The sequence below is a fragment of the Schistosoma haematobium genome, chromosome ZW (genome assembly GCF_000699445.3).
Source record: "Schistosoma haematobium chromosome ZW, whole genome shotgun sequence".
Classification (NCBI taxonomy): Eukaryota; Metazoa; Platyhelminthes; class Trematoda; order Strigeidida; family Schistosomatidae; genus Schistosoma; species Schistosoma haematobium.
The window spans coordinates 64,457,064-64,482,784 of record NC_067195.1 but is presented as its reverse complement, the minus strand read 5'-3'; the positions used below and the strand labels follow the sequence as shown (position 1 = coordinate 64,482,784).

Here is a 25,721-nt window from a genome sequence, read left to right as displayed (position 1 = left end):
GCAGATTAAAATAATAATGAATGGTGAAGTCTCTAAAATTATTATTATTATATGAATACATACACATAGTTCCCTTTATCATTTTGAAAAGAGCAAGAACAAAGATTCTAGCAGAATAGCATGAATTCATTTTATTTCGTAGGTTCTTGTCAGCTGCTTACAACCTGTGATATTTAAAAATCACAATAACATAATGGGTTTAAATTGCTAACTGAATATTGTAAATATATACCTAATGTGAAAGAATATTCTACAACATTAATTGTGACAACAGTTCAAAAGTGGGTTAGAAACAATCGATTACATAATGAATAAACATTCATAGGAATATAGTGAGTAGAGTTCAGTTGAAAGATTATTAATTTGAAAGATAGTTGAAAAAATAAAATAGAGTCAATGATGTAATAAATTCCAAAGAAAAAAGAAAAATTTTCTTTTTTTCTTTTTTCTTCTTCTTATTGTTAATGATCATCAAAATTCCACAAGCATGCAGAAAGCACGCACACATAGAATCGAATGACCTGGGTGTGAGTGTTGAAAATCCATATATATTCGTGAATGTTAATTGGTTGTAGATAAATTATTGATTGTTTGTATTTACAACCAATGAGAGAATAAATGAATATTGATGTTTAGACATGAGCTCAAGAAGACACACACAACAATTTATTTACTGGATTAAATACTTCAATTACAAATAATACAATAGTTCAATGGGTTCACTACAAAATAACAGGTATGTTTAATTTACCAATTAGTCTGTTTTTCACAACTATTGTAATTCAATTTGGACAACACTATTCATTTTTATCAAGGAGAATTGAAATTTGGTTTGAATATATTTCATACATCCAGATAAACAGTTGAGTACAAATGAATCATCTTTTCGAAAGAAGAGACCTCAGATAACATAAACTCTGTTAAGAGATGAAATGTTTTGGAAATTAAATCGGAAGAGAAGAACCATCAGTTGCACAAATGCTTCAAAGTACATTTGGGTTTCCTATGGTATTTGTTCAGATTCTGTTAATAAAGTTAATTACATAGTTAACAAGTCCGTTGTAATTTATTTATGACTTATTTCATAAATTTTTAAATTGCATGGAAACGTCTATATAAAATTGATTTCAGTAGATTACCGTTAGCTTTGTAAGAACATCTCTATCTCTGTTGGTTACAATTTTTCTTATGGACTACGAGCTCCATTTGGAAGCTATAATGATTTCCGGAAGATTATGACATCTAATCTTAAAGCCTCGAGGATATGAGTGAAAAAGACTAGCATCATTTGTTTTTCGAAAATTCAAATAGAGATAGCATTGTTGTGATCCTAAATTCACTTCACGTAAAACTCTAATACATCGGGTGAATTCATGTTGACTAATTATCATACCTTACGTGAAGATGATTCAGCGATACTCATGAAATAAAGAACTAATGCCAGTTATTATTTTAACATGGAGTTTCACAGGATATCAAACCCAGAACATTCGGTCATACGCACGTGTGCCTAACCTGTAGACCACCTGTAGATTAAAACTATTTGGTAGACGTTAAAAGCACTTGCATCTATGTTTAGTATTCTCACTTTGATAATCTTTCTTTAACTTCGTTTGAAAAGGTACTTCCCATTAACAGATCCAGTTTTGTGTTAATTACAAAGTATCGAATCAAGCATTTTGTCAATTCCATTTCCTCATGAAGCGTGTTAGGCGTCTAGTTGTACTGGCAGTTCAACTTGCAGTCATAGTATGTACAAGTTATCAACTGACAAAATTACTATTTCAATTCAAATGGGAGGAACAATTCGGCTTATCACGAAATGATGATGGTTCCTCCTTCAATGAATTACCACATGAAACTTATTCAAGTTCAGTAGGTAATTTAAATCAGACCTATTATACTGCATCACAAATGAAGAAGTATGAAAATAAAATTACACTCGGATTTACTGAGAAAGATCTTGAAGAATTATATGAAAGGAATTCTACTCCAGCTGCCGTGAGTTTCTTAGAATGACTCTTCTACTAGATTTTGATAGTAATTGCTTCAGTTGACAGAACTTCTCATTTTGTTCTATACATTGTATCATAATCACTCTGACCCTATTTTTACTTAATAATAAGAATGAATTACTCACGATATTGTTATTTCAGACTACTTTTTCACCTAATTATGATGTTGAAAACACTCAAGTTGTACTGATGTTCTGGTTGTTTAGTCGGCATTAATATGAGGAAGAGATTTCTGTGTCTGTCTAACCAATTAGAATTGGACACAATTTCAATTGAACTAAAACTATATTAGCAGTAAATAATATAAGGTTAGGAGGCATTAAACTAAGTTGACATCCTAGCTTCAATTGTCGAAATAGCGTCACATATTGTTGGGATTTCAACACCATTCAATATTCTAGGCTTCATTCAAGTCATTAGATTTCAGAAAGTTTACAAGTTTTCATAATTCATATTAAAATAGGTATCAATACAAAGAATCTTCATACTCTTGGAAGTGCAATCTGAAGGTCTCTTCCACAAAAATAATCAAATTAACAGCAGTCTGCAGTAGTCTTTTACCACAAGAAAATACAAATGTAGAATATTCTTTATAATAACTTGTAATCAAGCTCTACATTTATACAACCGCTTTATTATTCAAAAGATGTAGCCAATTTTAAGACAAATGGATTTTTCGTAATCAAGTTTGTGAATTTAGAATAGTTTGCAGAAGCTGGAATGACTAATATGCAGCGTTGCCTTAAGTCAAGTTTTGAATGGAATGGAATTGTGAGGCCAGCGATTTTAGTTCAGTTCTAAGCTAGTGAAGATAAACAAAAAATCAATATACTTATTTAGAAAGTTACTACAGTAAGTTCCGTTTTCATTGAGATTGAAGGAGAAAAACAGATAATAATACGACATCGTACTAAACTTCTACTTATCATACCTCATAAGTCATAATTGTTAAGTGAATTTCTTTAGAAATAAAGTCGATGGACTGTGTATTGTTGTCAGACTTGTCGTGCACTCAGAACTTTTAATTCTATCTAAATGAAAATAATGACCAGTACTTACTAATGTTTACGGATATTTTAAAGTCTGATGTAGATATTATCACCAAAATTCTATCGTTCTGTATAGCCTTCTGTTATGACCTTGGATCGATTTTACCCCGTGATACTTGTCATGACTTGACCTTGGTCTGTGTAGTCTAAATTATGACCGTGACGCGTTAGGCTGAGTGGCTTAACCTTGAGTCTAATACGCGTGAGTTCGATTGGGGTAGAGGGAACTATTCTAAATCCTGATTGGTTGGCAAGCACGCGAGTGAAAGAAGACAAGACAGTTGGAACACTAAACTCTGGATTCTCTGAATTCGGATTACTACAAAAATGTACATGAATAAATAAGTGCATATCTTGACCACGACGTTCGATAATTTAGAAAAATACAGTTATGCCGAAACAGGGAATTAGGGTAGAAAATACAGTGCAAAATATCATGTTTAAATTACAATATTTTTGGAACAAAAAAGGGTATGCTAATGAATGATACATAGAACGAAAGCTCGTGTTATGTAGAATAAGATAGGGACAAAAATAAATATAAGTGTTTTACAGGTTTTGAATGAAATGCAATAACATCCCAAGAAAATAGCTTTCGTAATTGTCTGGGCTTCTTAATTCCCCGTTCATAACACCTTCGCTTATTCGATTGAAGTATCTCTTCGGTTAATTGTATTTTGCAGAGAAAAATAATTCTCAACTATGGAAACATTCGTATCAATATTATTCGAAACTTCTCCTTCTGTTTCGCTTGTGATTGTGAACTGATTTTCGACAGATCAAGATGGCTTGAAGCCGATGTTATACTCTTGACGGATCGCTTGTATCCCAAAGGTCCAAGACCACCAAATCAACTATGGTTCATTTATGTACATGAATCTCCCACATACATCAGAATCGCTGATGGATTGGAAAATAAAGTGAGTTGAAAAACTTTCGACTTGCTTCAGATATTGGGAAATGTGAAAGCATTCATCAATACGTCTTCTAGTTTCGTCAATTGCATGTGAACGTCCTCTAAAACCTGCATTGACTCCTATAAAGTAGAATTTATCAACGAATTCATTAAAAGTGGAATATCAGATGAAACATCCAAGTATGGTTTTTAGCATAAGGTGGTTTGTTCAACATTTGTTATTTATTATTTGTAACTCAAAATATATAGTGAGTCATTAGTTTAGAACAATAGGACATTATTGAGTAATCTCTGGTTGTATTCACTAGAAATGTTAATGAGACAGCTATGTGATCATCATTACCTTCACGATAACTTAGTTGTTTCGATTATTTCAAACACTGGCAATTGCCTCTACTGATATAATGACAAAACTGAAATATTGTTTGCTTTCCGTTGATTATTCTGTGTTTTGGAAGTCACATGTGATGAAGTTTGATTCTTGCTGGAATAATGTGAACAATCTAGCACCTTGCTTTGTTGAATATGTGGTTATTAAAAGTAAAACAATTTGTTGAGTATACGAAATAATGAGTTTCTATTTGTTTATTCAATGCATGAATAATGTCAATAATATTATGAAATGTACAGTCATCTACATGAACATATATCTCCTGAGACATTGCAGTAACAAACATATATGTATTTTACTTTATTTAAAAATAGACCCTAATGAAATCGTATTATATGCAACTGTCTATAAAAAACACTGAACTGACAATGGTAAGGTTCGGTAGCATTTACTTCGTAGCTTCATGACTGCTTCTTAATGACGATGTGTATAATCGATTAAGTTTATCCTGATTATTGCAATATATTTTCGCTAATTAGAAACCATGCACTGACACAAACGACTCGATGCAAGAGAACATGCATTCATGAAACATGAGGGCTTATGGTTCGATAAAATGTTTCGGTTTTACGCGGCTTAATTCTTTTTCAAAGGATACCGAAAACAGTCACCTACACGAAAACATCAGCTCTCGATTTAGTAGTTACCAGTATATGACTAGACTGTGTAAATATTTTTCCTATTGGCATTCTAAAATTATTCTTCACATATCTAAATGTTTAGCATATTTTGGTGTTTTTCACTCAGGTCAACTACACAATCTCTTATCGAACGGATTCAACAATTTATGTACCGTATCACAATTATATCCCATTTGTTGCTAGTCATGGTCCAGATACAAAATACGTACTCCCTTCCCATAACTATGCCACTGGTAAATCTAAAATGGTAGCATGGTTTGTAAGCAACTGTCAACCTAAAAATCCGAGAATGATGTATGTAAAAGAATTATCTCGTCATATTCAAGTGAGAACCCATATTATATAGTTACCGATTTCATTTCATATGTTTGCCTACAATGGCCCCAGTACATAACAAGTTCAAACGACAACAGGACTTTAAGTCCAATATGAAATGTTTTAGTGTTGTATTTCAGGTAAACATTTTCATCAGATCAAAGCACAAGTTAGGAAGTGGATGGAGTATAAATTTGCCTTCTTGGTTAAATTGTTGTAGAGATTTTCGTCAGTTTGTTTAGTCCAAGAATAGTATGATCACACAGACATACAGCATGTCCCATGTATATAAAAATGGTGTGAGTAAAAGCTAATTGAACAGTGAGAAGACAGGGTTAATCTCGTTGTTTAACTAAATTTTATAAATAACTCATTGCTTTAATAATTAGTATTTCATTCATCAAAATAATTATTAGTATAGTGAGTAAAACATTTAGTACTCAAACGGAAGTTGGGCCTTAAATTGGTTCAGACAAGAATGAGACTAAGTGAGTACGAGTCTGCTGCAATTTATTTATAATTTTGAATCTTATCAGTTCATTATGCTTTGAACTTGCCACTGACTGTTTAGGATTTACTATAACATTCATCTATGATTGATTCTATTTACTGGAACTAAAGTTCATCAAATGCTACACCATAAATAATAACTGTTATTAAGTGACTTTCACGATAATTTTTATTTGCCATATGGACTGTTATTGAGCCAATGTGTGTGGAAATTATGTGAATTTACACACTTTAGTGATTGTTTTCAGTAAATATTATGAACGTAATATAATATCGACAAAGTATGAAACTAGGATTTCGGCTTCGTCATTAAATTCCAATTTTCTGTTGTCTGACGTGTTAATAAATCTGAAAATCGGTGTTCATGGTAGTGATGACCAACATATCAGTCGCATAGTAAGTACTCATTTTTCAGTTTGATCACTCACTGAATTACGACTTACAGCCACTGCATAACTGTTCCTGCATTCCTTTTGTGTGACTGTGTGTTCTGCCAATGAATTGGATATTTATTGCTTGACACAAATCGACGGAAATAAAGTATGACGTATTTTGGAAGACTTGTATCTCTGATAAGCAAAATAATACGGTCAAATGGTGTGGATCAGCCGAAGCAATTATGAGTGTAGCATTAGGATATATGATTAGATCAACTCTCTTTCTATTAAAATTTATTTAATCCTATAAAAAACATGTGTCTGTGATGTGATACAGTGGTCGCATAAGTTCACAAATATCACAGTTTTCTTGAAATTTCTTCCAGCAGAATAAACGATTAGTGTTCTTATTTTATGCTAGCGAGAAAGGAATGTGACTGCGATACTCAAACGTTAGCCTAGATTGGTGTTATATGTATTCCTGCAAGTGTAATATTTCACGTAGATATAATATAGTACATTTTGACGAGTATGAATGTATTATCGGATATTCGGTCATTGCTCCAGATACATATTTGTTCTGTCCTGTTGATAGTTATAGGCATTGCAGTTTGCAATTTCGACTATTTGCTTCGTAACATTACAAGCAAAAAGACTCATGAAAGTAAAAACTTCCACATTCATAAACACTTCATTAACCCTCTTATCTTAGCATCTCAAACTTCTCCTCAGCTTGTTTGCAATTCAAAAACATCAAATTCATTTTGAGAAATTTCTGACTTTTTATGAGAAATCAATATATATATATATATATATATATATATATATATATATATATATATATATATATATAAATCATCAATTTGATCTCTTCAATTTGATTTTGTGTAACAATGTTCGTGGTCGTTATAGTCGACTAGTTTCCATAACGTAGTCTGACATCCGGTTGCAAAATATTTCTGTTTATTACTTATTTCGTAATTACCAGGTTTCTTTCAATGCTAAAGAGATAAACTGCTTTTCTTTGATTTATTCATAGGTTGATATTTATGGTAGATGTGGCACTCTGACATGCACTAGAAAAGTCGATGCTCAATGTTTTACTCTACTTGGAAAGCATTATAAATTCTACTTGAGTTTTGAAAACAGTTTATGCCCTGATTATATTACGGAAAAGTTTTACGGAAATGCATTAATGTAGGTAAACAATGAAATTTTAATAATACTGTTAATTGTTTACTACATTTCCAACATCTTCCAGTTTATAGCTGCAGTGTATCATCTCTGTGTTTGACGTGGCATTTGATGAACATACTATATCATTTGCTGCTTCTCTACTAACTCTCGTCGAACAAATTTATTTAGAGCTGTACTAAATATTCGTAGAGCCAAATATCCCGGTTGTATATATTTCAGAGGGTGTAAAATTGATTCGGTAGATGAGTACAGTGTTGTAATTATTCGATGACAGCAATATTCAAAAATTGATGAAGTCTAGTCAGCTTCAACAAGACACACCACGATTTTAATGTCCTGGTACGGCCGCTCTCCCTCTCGAAATACTCTCACATGGCCACGGGTATACAGCCTCTACCAGGGAAGTCCTACTCATTGCCTTATCGTGGCGGGTGTGTTGTTTACGAAATTGAGAGGACGAAAAGCGAATATCCGGCGCTTTAACCGGATCACAAACCAATGGTGCACATGGGCTCCAGTATCCTGAGGGAGCAAATGACGTATGAACCAATCGTTAGTCACCGGCTACCATGGGATCGCATCTCCTTACGATGCTCCACTGCCTTGTGGGTTAGACCTTTAGGTCAAACGCTCGGGTTGTGGCCCCCTAAGATAACTACCTGCTTCGGTTTGGGCACCCGGGCAGTATCACACCCCACACACAAATGATGAACTCTTATGGCGCTCTCTCCCCACGATTTTAATAGACTATAACATATCACTCGTTTTCAAAAGATAGATCAGGGTGGTCAAGTTCAATTATCTGTGATGAATAATTTATTTTCTCTCACTTCATTTGTCATTTCCATCACCTCACTAAAGCATTCATCTATTGTATCTGGTTTGTTTAAATAACATAGCAACAATGTAATTCCAGTTGTGATGGGTGCCTCATATGAAGAATACAAGCGTGTCGCTCCTCCTCATTCATTTATTCATGTGGATCAGTTTGAATCCCCAGAAAAGCTTGCCAATTATTTGAAGTATTTGGACAGAAACGATACTGCGTACAATGAGTACTTCTCATGGCATGAACATGGGACCATAGGGGCTTGGTTTCCATTGCCTCAATGCGCTATATGCTTATTGGCACATACCGCTCATAAACTGAAATCGTATACATTCCCAAATGTTTCGAAATGGTGGAACGATGCTTGTGTTGGTCGTAAACTACGCTGGAATTCTGTCGATTAGCGATTTTTCACAGTTTTGAATAATACTTATATCACAGGTTACTATGATTTTGACTCTGTATACTGTAAAGTGATTACGATTTTATTAGTTTGTTATTTTTATCAAAAATTCACTCAAAAGTATTTATGGGATACTTTAGACAGAATAAAATGTGTTCATTAATATTTCCAGTTTATTGTCTCTACAACATAAATTTACAAACAGCATAATCTATTTAACAGTAATTATATCGTATACAAATTGTTTAAAGTTTAATGAAGGAAGATGAAAAGAGTGATTGACAACCGACCGACTGAGCACAACTTGTGTATTCTTAAACTTATATTGTCTTGAAAAACTGAGTGTTTACTTAATCGTTGATTTGTTCAGCTTAATATTTTATTTATAAGCAACAGTCGTGCTGAGGGTTTGCCAAGACCTAAACATCAGTTGAATTAACTAATTTCGGGAGTCTCATCCCATTTCCAAATTTCACTAATTACATCTGAGGTCAGTTTTAATTATATGGTTAACCTTCTTCAAAAGTTGTCAATGTATCGCAGCAGTGAAGCTCTCCTTTGACATAGACTGATGTGATCGCAGAAATAGGAAACTAGTTCGAAACGCTAAATGTACTGAAATGCTCTGCGAATTTCAGGAAGTTTTCTATCACTCGAGAAGTCGTGATGCACATAACTTATAGTAAATTTATTATTAAGTACTTTCGCATTTATTGTTACAATTGTTTATGAATTAGATGATCAACAGATGATAGAGTAAGAAGACAAGAAAGTCGATTCATAAAATCATCAAATGACGGATGATCGATTATCGTCGACTGCGTTGACCGAATGTGACTGATATCAAATTGAAATAAAGAGAACATTCTTAGAAACGACAAATGTCCTTCGACTGACTCTTATTTCTGACACACCGGTTAGAAAGTTGACGGAATTGATGCAAACCTGTAGAAAATGAATTTTTATGAACGGCTAGCCAATAATATTGGAAGTGTTTCATCGTAGCTTCGTAACTATTAGGCAGGTGTCTTGTAAAATTTAATTCGTTGCTTGGTGATATATATGAGAAATCTTTAAAGTTTGCTAACTACAATATATGTGTGCGACGATCTGTGTTGTTCATTCAACCTTCTTTTCTCATTTGATAAAGAAAGAATTCACAACTTTGTCAATCCATTCACAGGAGACACTGCATTTATTTACATATAGATGTAACTCGTTTCCCTTGGTTGTTATATTAAACTGACCAACCACAAAAGCTGAATAATTTAACACCCAACTGGTTTAGCATCATTGGTGAGACTATTTATTCAAAGCTTACCACACTATATTCTGGAGTTGTTGAAGTTAATAAACAGTGGAGTAGTCTCTAGGGCTCATAATAGATTATTTATAGAGAAAGTATTTGAATTCAAATCATACTAATGAGATCCTATATAGGATTTAGAAACTGTTATTGGTAGGACGATAACGATCGTCTAGAGGATAGCCTCAAACCATGATCAGATTGTACCTTTTTGTCGTGTCGGTTATTATGTTAAGCTCATATACCTTATTCTAGCTTTCGTACAGCCCATTCTATTCATTCTACTTGAGTCTCATACTGACCTTGTTATTTATTCGCTTATCAATCTTGACTGTTTTATATTAGCGCGTAGGTGTTGTGTACATTTCTTATCCCATTACTCATCACATGTCTGTAACTTACTTTTGTGTAACTATAATTACTGATTAACGCTTGGTTAAATGGGAGTTGACTTACCAGCCATCTCCACTCTGCGTCGTTTTTCTTCTTTCTACTCCATTCGCTCTATATACAAAATATATGTATTCAAAAGTCCATTCTCGTTATTTGACTTATTTAATTCCGTTATTGACTAACGCGATTAAAGTCGATGATTATATACGAGAATAGGTGATAACAAACATTCTATACGATCTAATTGGAGTCAGATTCACGAGCCACTAAAGTGGAAAGCCCTTTCGACAACATCGTCCGATTTAAACGACGCAAAATAACGGGCCCCACTAAATTTTCTTGCATAATTCAAAACTGAATTTCAGTCAATAACCGTAATATCACAAATGCATTTTTACTAGAATACATGATAAATTATTATACATTGCTCATTTAAGGTTAAAATTTTGAGTTTATTTGACAACAGAAAACTACTATTGAATAAATCATTTGGGTTCCTCATAACAAACAAAAGCATCAGTTCACGTCATCTTTTTCTCATTATCACATAATTATTTTCTCAAAAGTTATTTCAGTCAAAAATATCATAATAATCCCGCATATTTTATTCCACCATACTGTTGTATCAGAATTTTATGGCTTCTTTGTTTAAAACATAAAAATGAAATGAATGAAGATGTTAAACAATAAAATTTTATTACAAACATTCAGACATATTCTGTGTCGTACTTCTTGAAGTGATTTAAAATATGTGAGCTCATTTTTTAAGTATTATTCACCATAATCAATACAGTTATTGAACCTTAAATAATGCCATCAATAATCTGAATATACAGGCGGATATAAATTTTGACCGACTAGAGCAAAAGACATTACAGAACATTTGATGTTCATTGCCCAGTGGTGGCACTTTGAATAGAATCGCTATTCATGCGCTTTTATCTGAATCTGATAACAAGAGGACCATATATTTAGAGCAAATCAATCTTGAAGTTTGTTATTTCACATGTCATTGTGAAGATATCATTCATAGCACTCTTTATATTTGATGTAGCAAAGGTCTTCGTTTTGAAGTTGACAGGGTATTTTATAAAGAAGTCTCCAATAGACCACTAGTTGAAAAGAAAGTGTTCGATATTTCCAAACTTTCTGTGTATGCTAATTATGGAGAACTGGGAAAGGTTTACGAAAGGCTTCCATATCCTGCTTGGAACGCCGTACACTAAATTCTATTTTGTCAGCCATTTTGCGCTTTTATTTAGCATAATGCTGCCTAATAGTCGTTAGTAGCACGAATTGAATTCGTACATTTCTGTTTTGAAAGTGTTACAACTGATACCCCACGTTTGAGACATTTCACTGATCACATCGCAATTCTAAAGTATTAATCAGTGACATATCAGTCATATTTGAATCAGGCTGGATAATTGATTAGTGGATGCGAAGATTTCAGTACATTTAAGCAAGTGCTCAATGTATAGACTACACTAAAAACCACCTAACATCTGAAAGTTCAAAACATTTTACTCAATTTGTAGTGCATCTCATTTCATGCATTATATTTTATGACCCGTAGTTACTGTTTTAGTCTGTTCATTTCAAGGTAGAGCTAACATGTTAATGACGGATTTATGTATTTGATGTAACTTGTCTTTATCTCCCAACATATGGTAGGGGATGTTATGTGTGTTTCCGTTGATCCAGTGAGTCAGATGTAACCATAGGTTTAATTTCCCGTCTTCAGTCTATCGCCACCAAAATACCTATACAATTTGTACTCCACCCCAAGCCTAAGTTACAGTTACATACTGAGTCTGTACAATTCAATTTTGAAATCCCTAATAAGGATGTTCTGATTACAATTAGTCATCTTTGTTCTCAAAAATGATTGGATTACGTCATATAAATAAGCGTGTAATGAGAAATCCCTAGCATAAGCTTATAAGGTTAAATGTAGTTAAATAAATCAAATTAAGTTGATGTCCTTTCCCATCATCAAGATAGACTACTATCCTGCGAATTGGCATCAAATTTTCACAGTTCAGTAATTATTCTTTATATAACAGTTTGACAGATCATCCATCATATTATTTTGCCTCTGATCCTTCAGGCCAGTAATATAGGGTTTAATACTTACAGTAGTGAGCTTAGAAAATATTGGTTGCTGGTGATCTAAATTGTTTCGCAGCTACGGTGACATTTCGAGCAGGAAATATGTAGACAAATTGGTCCGATGGTAAATTTCTCATACATAATATTGTTCAACTACAGCCAAATACCTCATGCATATTTTTCGTCCAATTCTGGAAAATATGTTACATAGGGTGGGTCACGATCGAGAGATTTTCCAGCTGGCATCAAAATGAGTGCGGTTAAAGGTAAATATGAAGACAAACATCTATGTGTTTTAGAAACAATGTGTTTTACTGTCTATTTTCTGTCCATGCACATTATAATGATCACCCTACCACAAATGCAAATAAGGAGATATATTTCCATTCCATGTACTTAAGACTCAACAGAATTAAAATTGTGGACGTGCGGAATCGCAAAATGAAGTCAACCGGTTCAGAGTTAAATCGTTCAGGACCGTCCACTATCAAATAGCTCCTCACGTTCAACAGAAGTGTCGTTTACTATTAGCGGCAAATTCCAAATAAAGTACAAATTTCGCGTTCGTTATGGTTCTATAGGATTAGTATAGTATGCAATGCAGCTCACAGAGCTGTCCAACGAAACTCACACAATCAAACTTGTCAACGAAGAGATTGTTTAACACAAAGTGAGGGACGTAATTATGATGACTGGAGATCATATAACTTAGTCATTCAGATAAAGATACTTGATTGTCTAAACGAATGATCCCGGTATTTGGTGTGAATGAAAAGCTGGCAAACCGAGTTTTATTCGATTAGACCAAACTGCATTTCGTGGTGGGGGTGTTGTTTACGTAATTGGAAGGACGAAAAGCGAATATCCGGTACTTTAACCTGGTCCACCTAGGAGAGTTGGGAAACTCTGATTCCAAACCAATGGTGTACATGGGCTCCAGTATCCTGAGGGAACAAGTATCGTTTGGACCGATCGTTGATCACCGGCTACCATGTGACTGCATCTCCTTACGTTGCTCCACTACCTTGTGGATTAGACCCTTAGGTCGAAGTCTCCGGGTTTGGCCCCGTAAAACATTACATGCTTCGTTCGCACACTAGTGCGGATCGGACAACAAATAAGGCTAGCTATGTCTTTGGAAAGTCTTAATATCGACGTTTGTTGTCTATCCGAGACCCGTATTGAAGACTGGTAAAGTACTACAAACTCGCTTTCCATCTGTTTCTTCAAAAGGCTTATTTTACGTGCACCTAAACGAGAACCCTGTGGTATCTTCGTCTGGTCTTGCTGGCGTTGGTGTCTCACTAAGCTCTAAATCTGAGGCAGCACCAATCGATTAACAGCCGATTATGTGCTGTTAGATGAGATAGTTCCATCAAAGTGGCCAGTGAATTCATCGTTCTAAATAAATTGATGCCAGTAAACTGATTGCAGCTTACGTTGCAACCAAGTATCAAACAGAGGCTAGCTACCATCCCACCGAAAAGTATAGATGAGCATTGGTTGTAATTGCATGACGCCATGAAAATGGCGAGTAAGGTGGCTTGTGGCCCACTTATAGACATTGGGTTTCTTCAGGCTTCTTACAACTCATCGAGACCCGTCAGTCTACTCCGAGTGACCGTGAGTTTAAACACAAACGAGGGATGTTACGTAATGAAATTGGACAAAGCTTGAGTAAGGACCGAGATGCCTGGAGGTCTGAGCGTGCTAATGAGTTGGAAACAGCAGCTGCATCTGGTAACTTCCGGAAGATCTTTCAGCTCATCCGAGTCACTGGCAGCAAGAAGTCTGGTGTGAGTGAAACAATCTGTGGGGATGATGAGGTGCCAATCACTAACATCCATCGACGTCTTGGACGATGGACAGAGTTCTTCGAAGAGCAGTTCAACTGGCCTACTACTCCGGCAACATCGATCAGACTCTCCTGCCCTTCATGAACGGTGAAGACTGATCCACCAAATGTGGCGGGAGTTCGCAAGGAACTCCAACCCTTGAAACGCTACAAATCATCGGGCCCAGATAACCCACTCCCGGCTCTTTTTAATGATGGTGGCGACTTTCTGGTTAAGGAAATGTTATGAATCGTGGCCCAAGTGCCCTGTTAATGTACAACGTAATAATACCGCCAATCAGAAAGCAGTGAACTATCGATCGGACCAAGAACGCGTAAAACACGTGCGAGCAACCTAGCCCAGCCATTTGAGTCCAGAACACCAATCTCAGCCTCTGCAATATGAATCATTTATTTCAAGCATACTGGGTTCATAGACCAATCAAACAGTCAACACCGTACCATAAAATAGGAAACGACATTTGTACAAAATGTGGCCAAATGTAACTGTGAATGTGGGAGGTAGTGATTAACAGGCATGGAATAATTCGAGAATGGTAAAACGTATAATAATAGTTCATAGGTCAAAATAAAGCTTATAATAAGAGGGACATGAATATGAGTAGTTTAGTTAATTAACAATTATACGATAAAGATATACGTTTAGTATTGATCCATAAATGGATCCTAATGTTACCATTCATTACGCTTATTGGAACCGAAAAGAAACTAACTGCGTTGTTTACAAGGGCTTGAGAGCCAGAGGTTGTTCCAATAACACTGAATGAGTCCACAGTTGTCTCTATCTTTAAAAAGTCCACCTCGTTCCTGTAACAACTATTGGGAGATAAGTCTACATCCGATTGCGTCCAAACTATTGGCTTCCGTCATACATCGTAGGTTGTTTAAAACCCGAGAAAGATTGACTCGAGAGGAGCAGGTTGGTTTTCGTTCTGGTCGAGGATGTATTGATCATATCTCCACCCTACGCCAGGTGTTAGAACACCGCCATACTTATCACGGGCCGACAATCGTAGTGTTTCTTGACATCAGGGTTGCCTTCGATTCGTTGGACAGGACCGCGCTCTGAGATTGTCTGTTGAGGAAGGGTGTGTTATGACCTTGGATGTCTGGTTTTCTATCACACGATTTATCTACCAATCCGAATACGACTTATGCGAATCTTCACACTAGGCCAACCAATGACGTTCAACCGGTGTGGGCAGTTTAGCGTCCTTATTGGTCCTATGTCCTCCGAGCCCTTCCACTTGAGTCCAGAACACAATACCAGCTTCCGAATATGAATCGAATCAGAGCAGATCAGACCAGATCATTTATTTCAGACATACCCGGTTTATATATCAATCAGACAGACCACAACGCACCATAAAATAGGAAATAATATTTGTACACAAATAAGCCCCAAAAGTGGCTGTGAATATGGGAGGCAGTAGATAGTAAACTGAACATAACTTAAGAACCGTAAATCGTACAATAATAAATCATAGGTCAAAATAAAGCTTATCATAAAAGGAATGTAAATATACATAGTGTAATTGTTGAGTAGTTATACAATAAGAATATTTATAGAATATTAGTCCATGAATAGTCCTCGGAAGTTACCTGTAATTTAATCTTCACCGGATATAACAGGGTGTGCCTGAGGAGTTTACTAACATCCTAAAAACCTATATACAAATACCTCGGACAGAGTGAGAGCATTCAACCTCTTCTCTCCACTGTTTCACTCAAGAAGTGGGGCTAGACAGGGTTGCAAAATCCCACCATTCTTTTTCAACTTTGCTATCGATGACGTTCTGGAAATAGCTCTGATTGATGTAAGTAAAGGCGTCGTGAATCTGTCGGAGAATGACTTTCCACCCTTGAGTATGCGGATAATATTGACTTACTGTGTGATATTTTCCAAGCCATGCGATCCGCACTTAATCAGTTGGCAATTAGTATCCGTAAGTGTGATATGTGCTTCGCACCTTCTAAGTGGAAAGTACGTTTACAAGACTGGCAGCACCCTGATCCTATATTCAGCTTGAGTAGTGAGCAGGCAGAAGTAGTTGAGAAGTTCGTGTGCCTAAGAAGCCACATAGATGTTGACGGTAGCGTGAGTGGCGAGATCTATTCACGTATGTTCAAGGCCAAAGAGGCTCATGCCAGTCCGGACGACTTTTAGCGCCTTCATGGTGTTAGCCTTACTGTAAGAAGTCGGAGCAACAACATATCGGTGAGAGCAGTTTTACTCTATGCATGTGAAACGTGGCCTCTTCGAGTTGAGGTTGTTAGACGACTTGTGTCTGATCATTGTTATCTCCGAAGGATTGCTGACATCCAGTGGCAACACCATATTATTCATGCAGAGGTTCGGCATCTTGTGTTCCTGCAGAGCGACGATAATTCGATTGGTGTCACCATCTTGAAATATCGACGCCGGTGGTCTTGATATATCCTGCGAATGTCATCACACAAAATTCCTCGTCATGCGTTATCTGCTGATTCTGAGACCGGTTGTAAAAAGTTGTGAGTTCTTCAGTGTACGACATGCTATCGCGTTATAGAAGAAAGCTGCACAGGACTAGTCTCTGTCGGTCCTTCACGGATTCCCGGTCGGGATCCTAGAGATGGTGCAGCACAATGACTAGTGACGTTATTAGATATGGCTCAGGATAAAACTAGTGGCGATCCTGCTGTAACTTTCTCTTACTTTCTTCATAAAAAGTGATCGTAACTTCTTTAACTGAAAGAAACATTCATTTCACTACTATACACTAATTTGTGGTCGTTACTGTTCTTTTTTACACGCACTTTACATCCTTTATCTTCTTCCATTCTCATTATTATTGTATGGCGCATAATGCAATGTTTGTAACAATTTGGTCCTGCCTGTCAATTAGCACGCCTCATGTAACTTGTGGTTAGTTATTAATAAATTATTAATTATATATTTTGCTCTGTCGATCACTAACGTATAACCATGACAATGTCTTAAGCCTATGCGTACATATGTGCCTGTCCACTTCTTACATTTCATAAGTGACGTAAAACCTGAGTCAACTTTTCATTCTCTGAGTCGTTGTTGCGAGACTCGAATTCATTTGCAAAATGTCAATCAATCGTCTCAGACTTTATTGCTCTTTCGTTTCCACATCAGTCACTCTTTGTCGTCGTCCTCTTTTCTTTGATCTTCTTAACCTTCTGCCTCCAGACATTTCACTTTCGATTGATGATACATACTACTTATATCAGTCGACATCAGTGGCAAACACCACACTCGTCTCCCTTTAAGGCGATCTTTCTGCTCGCCTAGCCACTTTTCTGCAGTGTGTGCCACGCTCTCCATCGAGATTTCGAGTCTGTGGCTCGTCGACCTTGGATCTCCGTTGACTTGCCGCGACATCTAAATCCAACATGCGCCCAGCACTCTGGACGTTCAACACCTGCGTTCCAGCGACCTGCTGCGTCATCTACATCTAATGTCCGACCAGCGGCCGCGCGTCACATCGCTCCTCTCCATCGACAGTACCACGCTACGGTCAACACCTATGTGACTTCCTAGATACACGATCTTCTCGACTACTTCTATATGCTTACGTCCCAGGGTGAGAGTTTCGTGGATGTAGGTAACTCTCTTGCTATCGATGGAACAAAACCAAAGTACTAGTGTATATAGGTCTTCAGTGTACGATAATATGAAATATAATGCCTATACATAATGAGTACTTGAACTCTATTGTTAATTGCTTTGAGGTCGCCCCCTGAATAGTCACACGAAAAATCGGTTCGTTGGTTTACCAATATCATTCATACTGGTGGTTGCGTTTTAGTGTTCTCAAGGGTCGTCGTCATTGGAACATTGTAAGGCATATCACCATTGCTAACATAAATGAGTTTAACCGTCATGTGAGCGGAATAGGTCAACTTTGTTCTGTTCATGATGTGCATAACTGATTTACACGATTACTGATCGGAATAATTATACGTATGATGAGTATGTGTCAAGAAATGGTGCGACTGGTCCACCAGTGTGCCGGCTACCCCGACGAACCAGATCTTTAGAATTTGCATACAGAATATGCCCACAGGGCATCATGTAGTTATTGAAACGCTCACAAGCACATGGCGCACGTGATGTATCAGCAACATACATCATACCCCTGTCGTTGCACCGGATGTATTATCCTCCTATAAATTCGTGTCTTATTGTCCGAACGCGTTCATAATTTACAGGTACGATTTTAACTGCAAAAGATGTGAACTAATTTAAAAGCGTTCGAAATGACATTGGAACCCGGAATTAATGATACATTTAACTATGTTTCTTACCTGAAGAATTGGAAAACGTGAAAGATCCTTTACAGCGTCATATGGACGCAAACGTACGTCAGTGTCTGTTTTACTCCAGATATTCTACAGGCAAATGAGAACGAGAGACGTGTGTGTAACAGTGTATTTACGAGCAGTTAGCAGAGTGTGTCATGCTATGAGCGGTTCAAAACGAAAGAGAGTGGGTTCAAGATCATGCACTTAAACAACTTTTACAATCATTTGTGGTAAATGTACAAACCATGAAAATTAACAACACAAATGCAAATAATATCAAAAAGTATTTACAAAATAAGTTTGTTGTGCCTATCTCCACAGTAGGATGTGAATGACAAAGTTTGATATTACTTGCGATGAAATGCACAGTGGGTTTGCAAATCGACTGGATGTGTACTATTTTAACACACATGAAGCATTTAGCATTACAAAAGACACGTGAATGACGTAAGGAAAATTAACCACAGGGTAAACGTTGATCAAACCTGTGTTCACCTCTGTAACATGCATTGCAATTCTTTGTTAAATTGTTAAATTTCCACGAGAATGGGGACCATTATTAAACAGACGCCAGCTTGAGTGGCTTTGAGTATGTAGTTCATCATAACGGCCAAGCAAAGTATTGAAAATTTTCACTGACTGGAAATGAAACTCAGTGACTGCCTTATAAATCAGACATGCTATTTCAGTATCTCGAACTGACATTTTGAGCTTGCGAATTATTTCTTCTTCTAAACTCGTAATACAATTCCAAGCAATCAATAGATCAAGAAGTTGAGTTTCAAATTGTTCTTCAAAACTGCACTTCGTGGCCTGATTCTGTAATTCAAGTATAAAGTCTTTAACTTTCTGATCATTTTATGAAGCATATTTTTGTAGATTAAAATAATGATGAATGGTGAAGTTTCTAAAATTATTATTATTATATGATTACAATTAAAAATCAGGATCTGTGTAGATTCAGTTGATAAGTACCAAATAGAACGAAGGAAACGCTTTGAATTTCATGGCTCTTTGCTTAGAAGAAACAAATAATAAGTATATATGATGTGAAAATAATAGTGATGAATCTGCTTTGAAATGTTTAAATGTCAATTAATACTGATGGCTTGAGGCATTAAGACAATCGGAAATACTATATTTTCTTGCCAGTAAACCTTTTCGTCGAATAGCTACATTATTTACATATATCTTCAAAACCGATTAGTTAGCTGTTTTTGTGGTAATGAGTGGAATGAGTGTTAATCCGTCATATTGTTGTAACTAATGTAGTGCCTTTCATTACGTCGATTACACGTACAAATTAATTAAATTGTTTTAGCAAACGCATTATTGTATGCAATATACAATTTTAATAATGGTCTGTCATTTTCATACATAGATTTAGGATACAGTGTGTTTTTAGCCCATAGCACCTCTCCTACAATTAAATTTGTCTACGGTTAATTGTGTCAAACACCTCAACTAATTTATTTAACAGACAGACACTACTAGCCTATGCTATTAACATTTATGCAAGCTTTCGTTTTTAGATAGTTGAATAATGGATATCTTGATAGTTTTATCCAGGTTTATGGGCATATTTGCTTCTTCCTGACACTTCTCTCTTCAATTTATATGTGTTTAAGTAAGGATTGTTGTCAAGGAATTCACCTAGCCTGTTACAAATTGACAGCCAGGCTATCGTATTTTCATAAGACACCTAGAAAACGTATACAAAATTACCAGAAAGATGATATATTCGATTGAAGACAGGTGATACACATAGCTGATGAATGAACTGCTACATGTCGTCAATCAATCAGTCCACGTTATTCTTCCTTGTATTTAGGAAAGGTCAGTAAACAATTAAATATCTAGTAAATAATCTTCTAAGACGGCCTCACTTTCAGCTGAGGGGATCATTTGCGTAGTGTTCAGAGATGTTCTTCAGATCCTACATATTTATGAAACCAGAGGAAGCGTTCGGTATATGCTAACTAAAATATTTCGGGAATTCAAATTTGCCAACTGAAGTGTTCTATATGCTTTTGACGAGATATTATGTCGGTAAAGAAAAGGATAGTTTATCTGAGGGCCATACTGATACCTAGTTTGTCAGTCGTTTTAATCGCTTGGGAAATATTCGTAACACATTCGACACTGTAATACCTATAAATAAATGAAACGAAGTATTTCCAGTGATAGGAAAGTTGTTATTTGACTGTTATTACTACTAATATTGTTGAATTAAAGTAAATATCTGCTTCTTTAGTAAGACAGTAGATGTGTTCTCATTAAATTTACTTTGGAAATATCTGACTAATCTCGATTACCGATTGTATATGATTACTATTAGAAGATCTACTGAAATTGTAATCATTTTGGGAATTTGTGAAACCGTGGAGGTTAATCCCGCTATGTCTGACTGAAATAAATAATATCCCGTTAGCTGAGTAATTATGTAGGCTAAATCTCGAGATTATTCAAAAGCCTGAACACCAGTTGTGGAGATAGTTTATTGTTAATGATCATCAAAATTCCACAAGCATGCAGAAAGCACGCACACATAGAATCGAATGACCTGGGTGTGAGTGTTGGGAATCCATATATATTTATGAATGTCAATTGGTTGTAAATAAATTACTGATTGTTTGTATTTACAACCAATGAGAGAATAAATGAATATTGATAAGCAGACATTAATTTATATACTGGATTAAATGCTTCAATTACATTGTAGTGAACAAATAATACAATAGTTCAATGGGTTCACTACAAAATAACAGGTATGTTTAATTTACCAATTAGTCTGTTTTTCACAACTATTGTAATTCAATTTGGACAACACTATTCATTTTTATCAAGGAGAATTGAAATTTGGTTTGAATATATTTCATACATCCAGATAAACAGTTGAGTACAAATGAATCATCTTTTCGAAAGAAGAGACCTCAGATAACATAAACTCTGTTAAGAGATGAAATGTTTTGGAAATTAAATCGGAAGAGAAGAACCATCAGTTGCACAAATGCTTCAAAGTACATTTGGGTTTCCTATGGTATTTGTTCAGATTCTGTTAATAAAGTTAATTACATAGTTAACAAGTCCGTTGTAATTTATTTATGACTTATTTCATAAATTTTTAAATTGCATGGAAACGTCTATATAAAATTGATTTCAGTAGATTACCGTTAGCTTTGTAAGAACATCTCTATCTCTGTTGGTTACAATTTTTCTTATGGACTACGAGCTCCATTTGGAAGCTATAATGATTTCCGGAAGATTATGACATCTAATCTTAAAGCCTCGAGGATATGAGTGAAAAGACTAGCATCATTTGTTTTTCGAAAATTCAAATAGAGATAGCATTGTTGTGATCCTAAATTCACTTCACGTAAAACTCTAATACATCGGGTGAATTCATGTTGACTAATTATCATACCTTACGTGAAGATGATTCAGCGATACTCATGAAATAAAGAACTAATGCCAGTTATTATTTTAACATGGAGTTTCACAGGATATCAAACCCAGAACATTCGGTCATACGCACGTGTGCCTAACCTGTAGACCACCTGTAGATTAAAACTATTTGGTAGACGTTAAAAGCACTTGCATCTATGTTTAGTATTCTCACTTTGATAATCTTTCTTTAACTTCGTTTGAAAAGGTACTTCCCATTAACAGATCCAGTTTTGTGTTAATTACAAAGTATCGAATCAAGCATTTTGTCAATTCCATTTCCTCATGAAGCGTGTTAGGCGTTTAGTTGTACTGGCAGTTCAACTTGCAGTCATAGTATGTACAAGTTATCAACTGACAAAATTACTATTTCAATTCAAATGGGAGGAACAATTCGGCTTATCACGAAATGATGATGGTTCCTCCTTCAATGAATTACCACATGAAACTTATTCAAGTTCAGTAGGTAATTTAAATCAGACCTATTATACTGCGTCACAAATGAAGAAGTATGAAAATAAAATTACACTCGGATTTACTGAGAAAGATCTTGAAGAATTATATGAAAGGAATTCTACTCCAGCTGCCGTGAGTTTCTTAGAATGACTCTTCTACTAGATTTTGATAGTAATTGCTTCAGTTGACAGAACTTCTCATTTTGTTCTATACATTGTATCATAATCACTCTGACCCTATTTTTACTTAATAATAAGAATGAATTACTCACGATATTGTTATTTCAGACTACTTTTTCACCTAATTATGATGTTGAAAACACTCAAGTTGTACTGATGTTCTGGTTGTTTAGTCGGCATTAATATGAGGAAGAGATTTCTGTGTCTGTCTAACCAATTAGAATTGGACACAATTTCAATTGAACTAAAACTATATTAGCAGTAAATAATATAAGGTTAGGAGGCATTAAACTAAGTTGACATCCCAGCTTCAATTGTCGAAATAGCGTCACATATTGTTGGGATTTCAACACCATTCAATATTCTAGGCTTCATTCAAGTCATTAGATTTCAGAAAGTTTACAAGTTTTCATAATTCATATTAAAATAGGTATCAATACAAAGAATCTTCATACTCTTGGAAGTGCAATCTGAAGGTCTCTTCCACAAAAATAATCAAATTAACAGCAGTCTGCAGTAGTCTTTTACCACAAGAAAATACAAATGTAGAATATTCTTTATAATAACTTGTAATCAAGCTCTACATTTATACAACCGCTTTATTATTCAAAAGATGTAGCCAATTTTAAGACAAATGGATTTTTCGTAATCAAGTTTGTGAATTTAGAATAGTTTGCAGAAGCTGGAATGACTAATATGCAGCGTTGCCTTAAGTCAAGTTTTGAATGGAATGGAATTGTGAGGCCAGCGATTTTAGTTCAGTTCTAAGCTAGTGAAGATAAACAAAAAATCAATATACTTATTTAGAAAGTTACTACAGTAAGTTCCGTTTTCATTGAGATTGAAGGAGAAAAACAGATAATAATACGACATCGTACTAAACTTCTACTTACCATACCTCATAAGTCATAATTGTTAAGTGAATTTCTTTAGAAATAAAGTCGATGGACTGTGTATTGTTGTCAGACTTGTCGTGCACTCAGAACTTTTAATTCTATCTAAATGAAAATAATGACCAGTACTTACTAATGTTTACGGATATTTTAAAGTCTGATGTAGATATTATCACCAAAATTCTATCGTTCTGTATAGCCTTCGCTTATTCGATTGAAGTATCTCTTCGGTTAATTGTATTTTGCAGAGAAAATAATTCTCAACTATGGAAACATTCGTATCAATATTATTCGAAACTTCTCCTTCTGTTTCGCTTGTGATTGTGAACTGATTTTCGACAGATCAAGATGGCTTGAAGCCGATGTTATACTCTTGACGGATCGCTTGTATCCCAAAGGTCCAAGACCACCAAATCAACTATGGTTCATTTATGTACATGAATCTCCCACATACATCAGAATCGCTGATGGATTGGAAAATAAAGTGAGTTGAAAAACTTTCGACTTGCTTCAGATATTGGGAAATGTGAAAGCATTCATCAATACGTCTTCTAGTTTCGTCAATTGCATGTGAACGTCCTCTAAAACCTGCATTGACTCCTATAAAGTAGAATTTATCAACAAATTCATTAAAAGTGGAATATCAGATGAAACATCCAAGTATGGTTTTTAGCATAAGGTGGTTTGTTCAACATTTGTTATTTATTATTTGTAACTCAAAATATATAGTGAGTCATTAGTTTAGAACAATAGGACATTATTGAGTAATCTCTGGTTGTATTCACTAGAAATGTTAATGAGACAGCTATGTGATCATCATTACCTTCACGATAACTTAGTTGTTTCGATTATTTCAAACACTGGCAATTGCCTCTACTGATATAATGACAAAACTGAAATATTGTTTGCTTTCCGTTGATTATTCTGTGTTTTGGAAGTCACATGTGATGAAGTTTGATTCTTGCTGGAATAATGTGAACAATCTAGCACCTTGCTTTGTTGAATATGTGGTTATTAAAAGTAAAACAATTTGTTGAGTATACGAAATAATGAGTTTCTATTTGTTTATTCAATGCATGAATAATGTCAATAATATTATGAAATGTACAGTCATCTACATGAACATATATCTCCTGAGACATTGCAGTAACAAACATATATGTATTTTACTTTATTTAAAAATAGACCCTAATGAAATCGTATTATATGCAACTGTCTATAAAAAACACTGAACTGACAATGGTAAGGTTCGGTAGCATTTACTTCGTAGCTTCATGACTGCTTCTTAATGACGATGTGTATAATCGATTAAGTTTATCCTGATTATTGCAATATATTTTCGCTAATTAGAAACCATGCACTGACACAAACGACTCGATGCAAGAGAACATGCATTCATGAAACATGAGGGCTTATGGTTCGATAAAATGTTTCGGTTTTACGCGGCTTAATTCTTTTTCAAAGGATACCGAAAACAGTCACCTACACGAAAACATCAGCTCTCGATTTAGTAGTTACCAGTATATGACTAGACTGTGTAAATATTTTTCCTATTGGCATTCTAAAATTATTCTTCACATATCTAAATGTTTAGCATATTTTGGTGTTTTTCACTCAGGTCAACTACACAATCTCTTATCGAACGGATTCAACAATTTATGTACCGTATCACAATTATATCCCATTTGTTGCTAGTCATGGTCCAGATACAAAATACGTACTCCCTTCCCATAACTATGCCACTGGTAAATCTAAAATGGTAGCATGGTTTGTAAGCAACTGTCAACCTAAAAATCCGAGAATGATGTATGTAAAAGAATTATCTCGTCATATTCAAGTGAGAACCCATATTATATAGTTACCGATTTCATTTCATATGTTTGCCTACAATGGCCCCAGTACATAACAAGTTCAAACGACAACAGGACTTTAAGTCCAATATGAAATGTTTTAGTGTTGTATTTCAGGTAAACATTTTCATCAGATCAAAGCACAAGTTAGGAAGTGGATGGAGTATAAATTTGCCTTCTTGGTTAAATTGTTGTAGAGATTTTCGTCAGTTTGTTTAGTCCAAGAATAGTATGATCACACAGACATACAGCATGTCCCATGTATATAAAAATGGTGTG

At 35.2% G+C, this 25,721-nt stretch overlaps 3 protein-coding genes across 3 annotated transcripts; all 3 read left to right on the top strand.

Moving 5' to 3' along the window:
• The first annotated feature begins 598 nt into the window (after nt 1-598).
• On the top strand, nt 599-8,808 carry FUT9_4 (Alpha-(1,3)-fucosyltransferase 9). The gene is made up of 6 exons (XM_051212025.1): nt 599-736; nt 1,622-2,001; nt 3,748-3,984; nt 5,119-5,337; nt 7,254-7,411; nt 8,311-8,808. The coding sequence occupies exons 2-6, from the start codon at nt 1,699-1,701 to the stop codon at nt 8,642-8,644; spliced, it is 1,251 nt and encodes a 416-aa protein (XP_051072168.1). The 5' UTR covers nt 599-736; nt 1,622-1,698; the 3' UTR covers nt 8,645-8,808.
• Nucleotides 8,809-21,281: 12,473 nt separating this feature from the next.
• On the top strand, nt 21,282-22,791 carry FUT9_6 (Alpha-(1,3)-fucosyltransferase 9). The gene is made up of 2 exons (XM_051212027.1): nt 21,282-21,388; nt 22,273-22,791. Exon 2 carries the CDS (start codon nt 22,350-22,352, stop codon nt 22,668-22,670), a length of 321 nt encoding a protein of 106 aa, XP_051072167.1. The 5' UTR covers nt 21,282-21,388; nt 22,273-22,349; the 3' UTR covers nt 22,671-22,791.
• Nucleotides 22,792-23,827: 1,036 nt separating this feature from the next.
• On the top strand, nt 23,828-25,450 carry FUT9_9 (Alpha-(1,3)-fucosyltransferase 9; the record flags this gene model as incomplete). Its single annotated transcript, XM_051218826.1, has 2 exons — nt 23,828-24,076; nt 25,211-25,450. Coding segments are annotated over 2 exons (489 nt in total), but the record flags the coding sequence as incomplete, so codon positions are not given.
• Between the last annotated feature and the right edge of the window lie 271 nt (nt 25,451-25,721).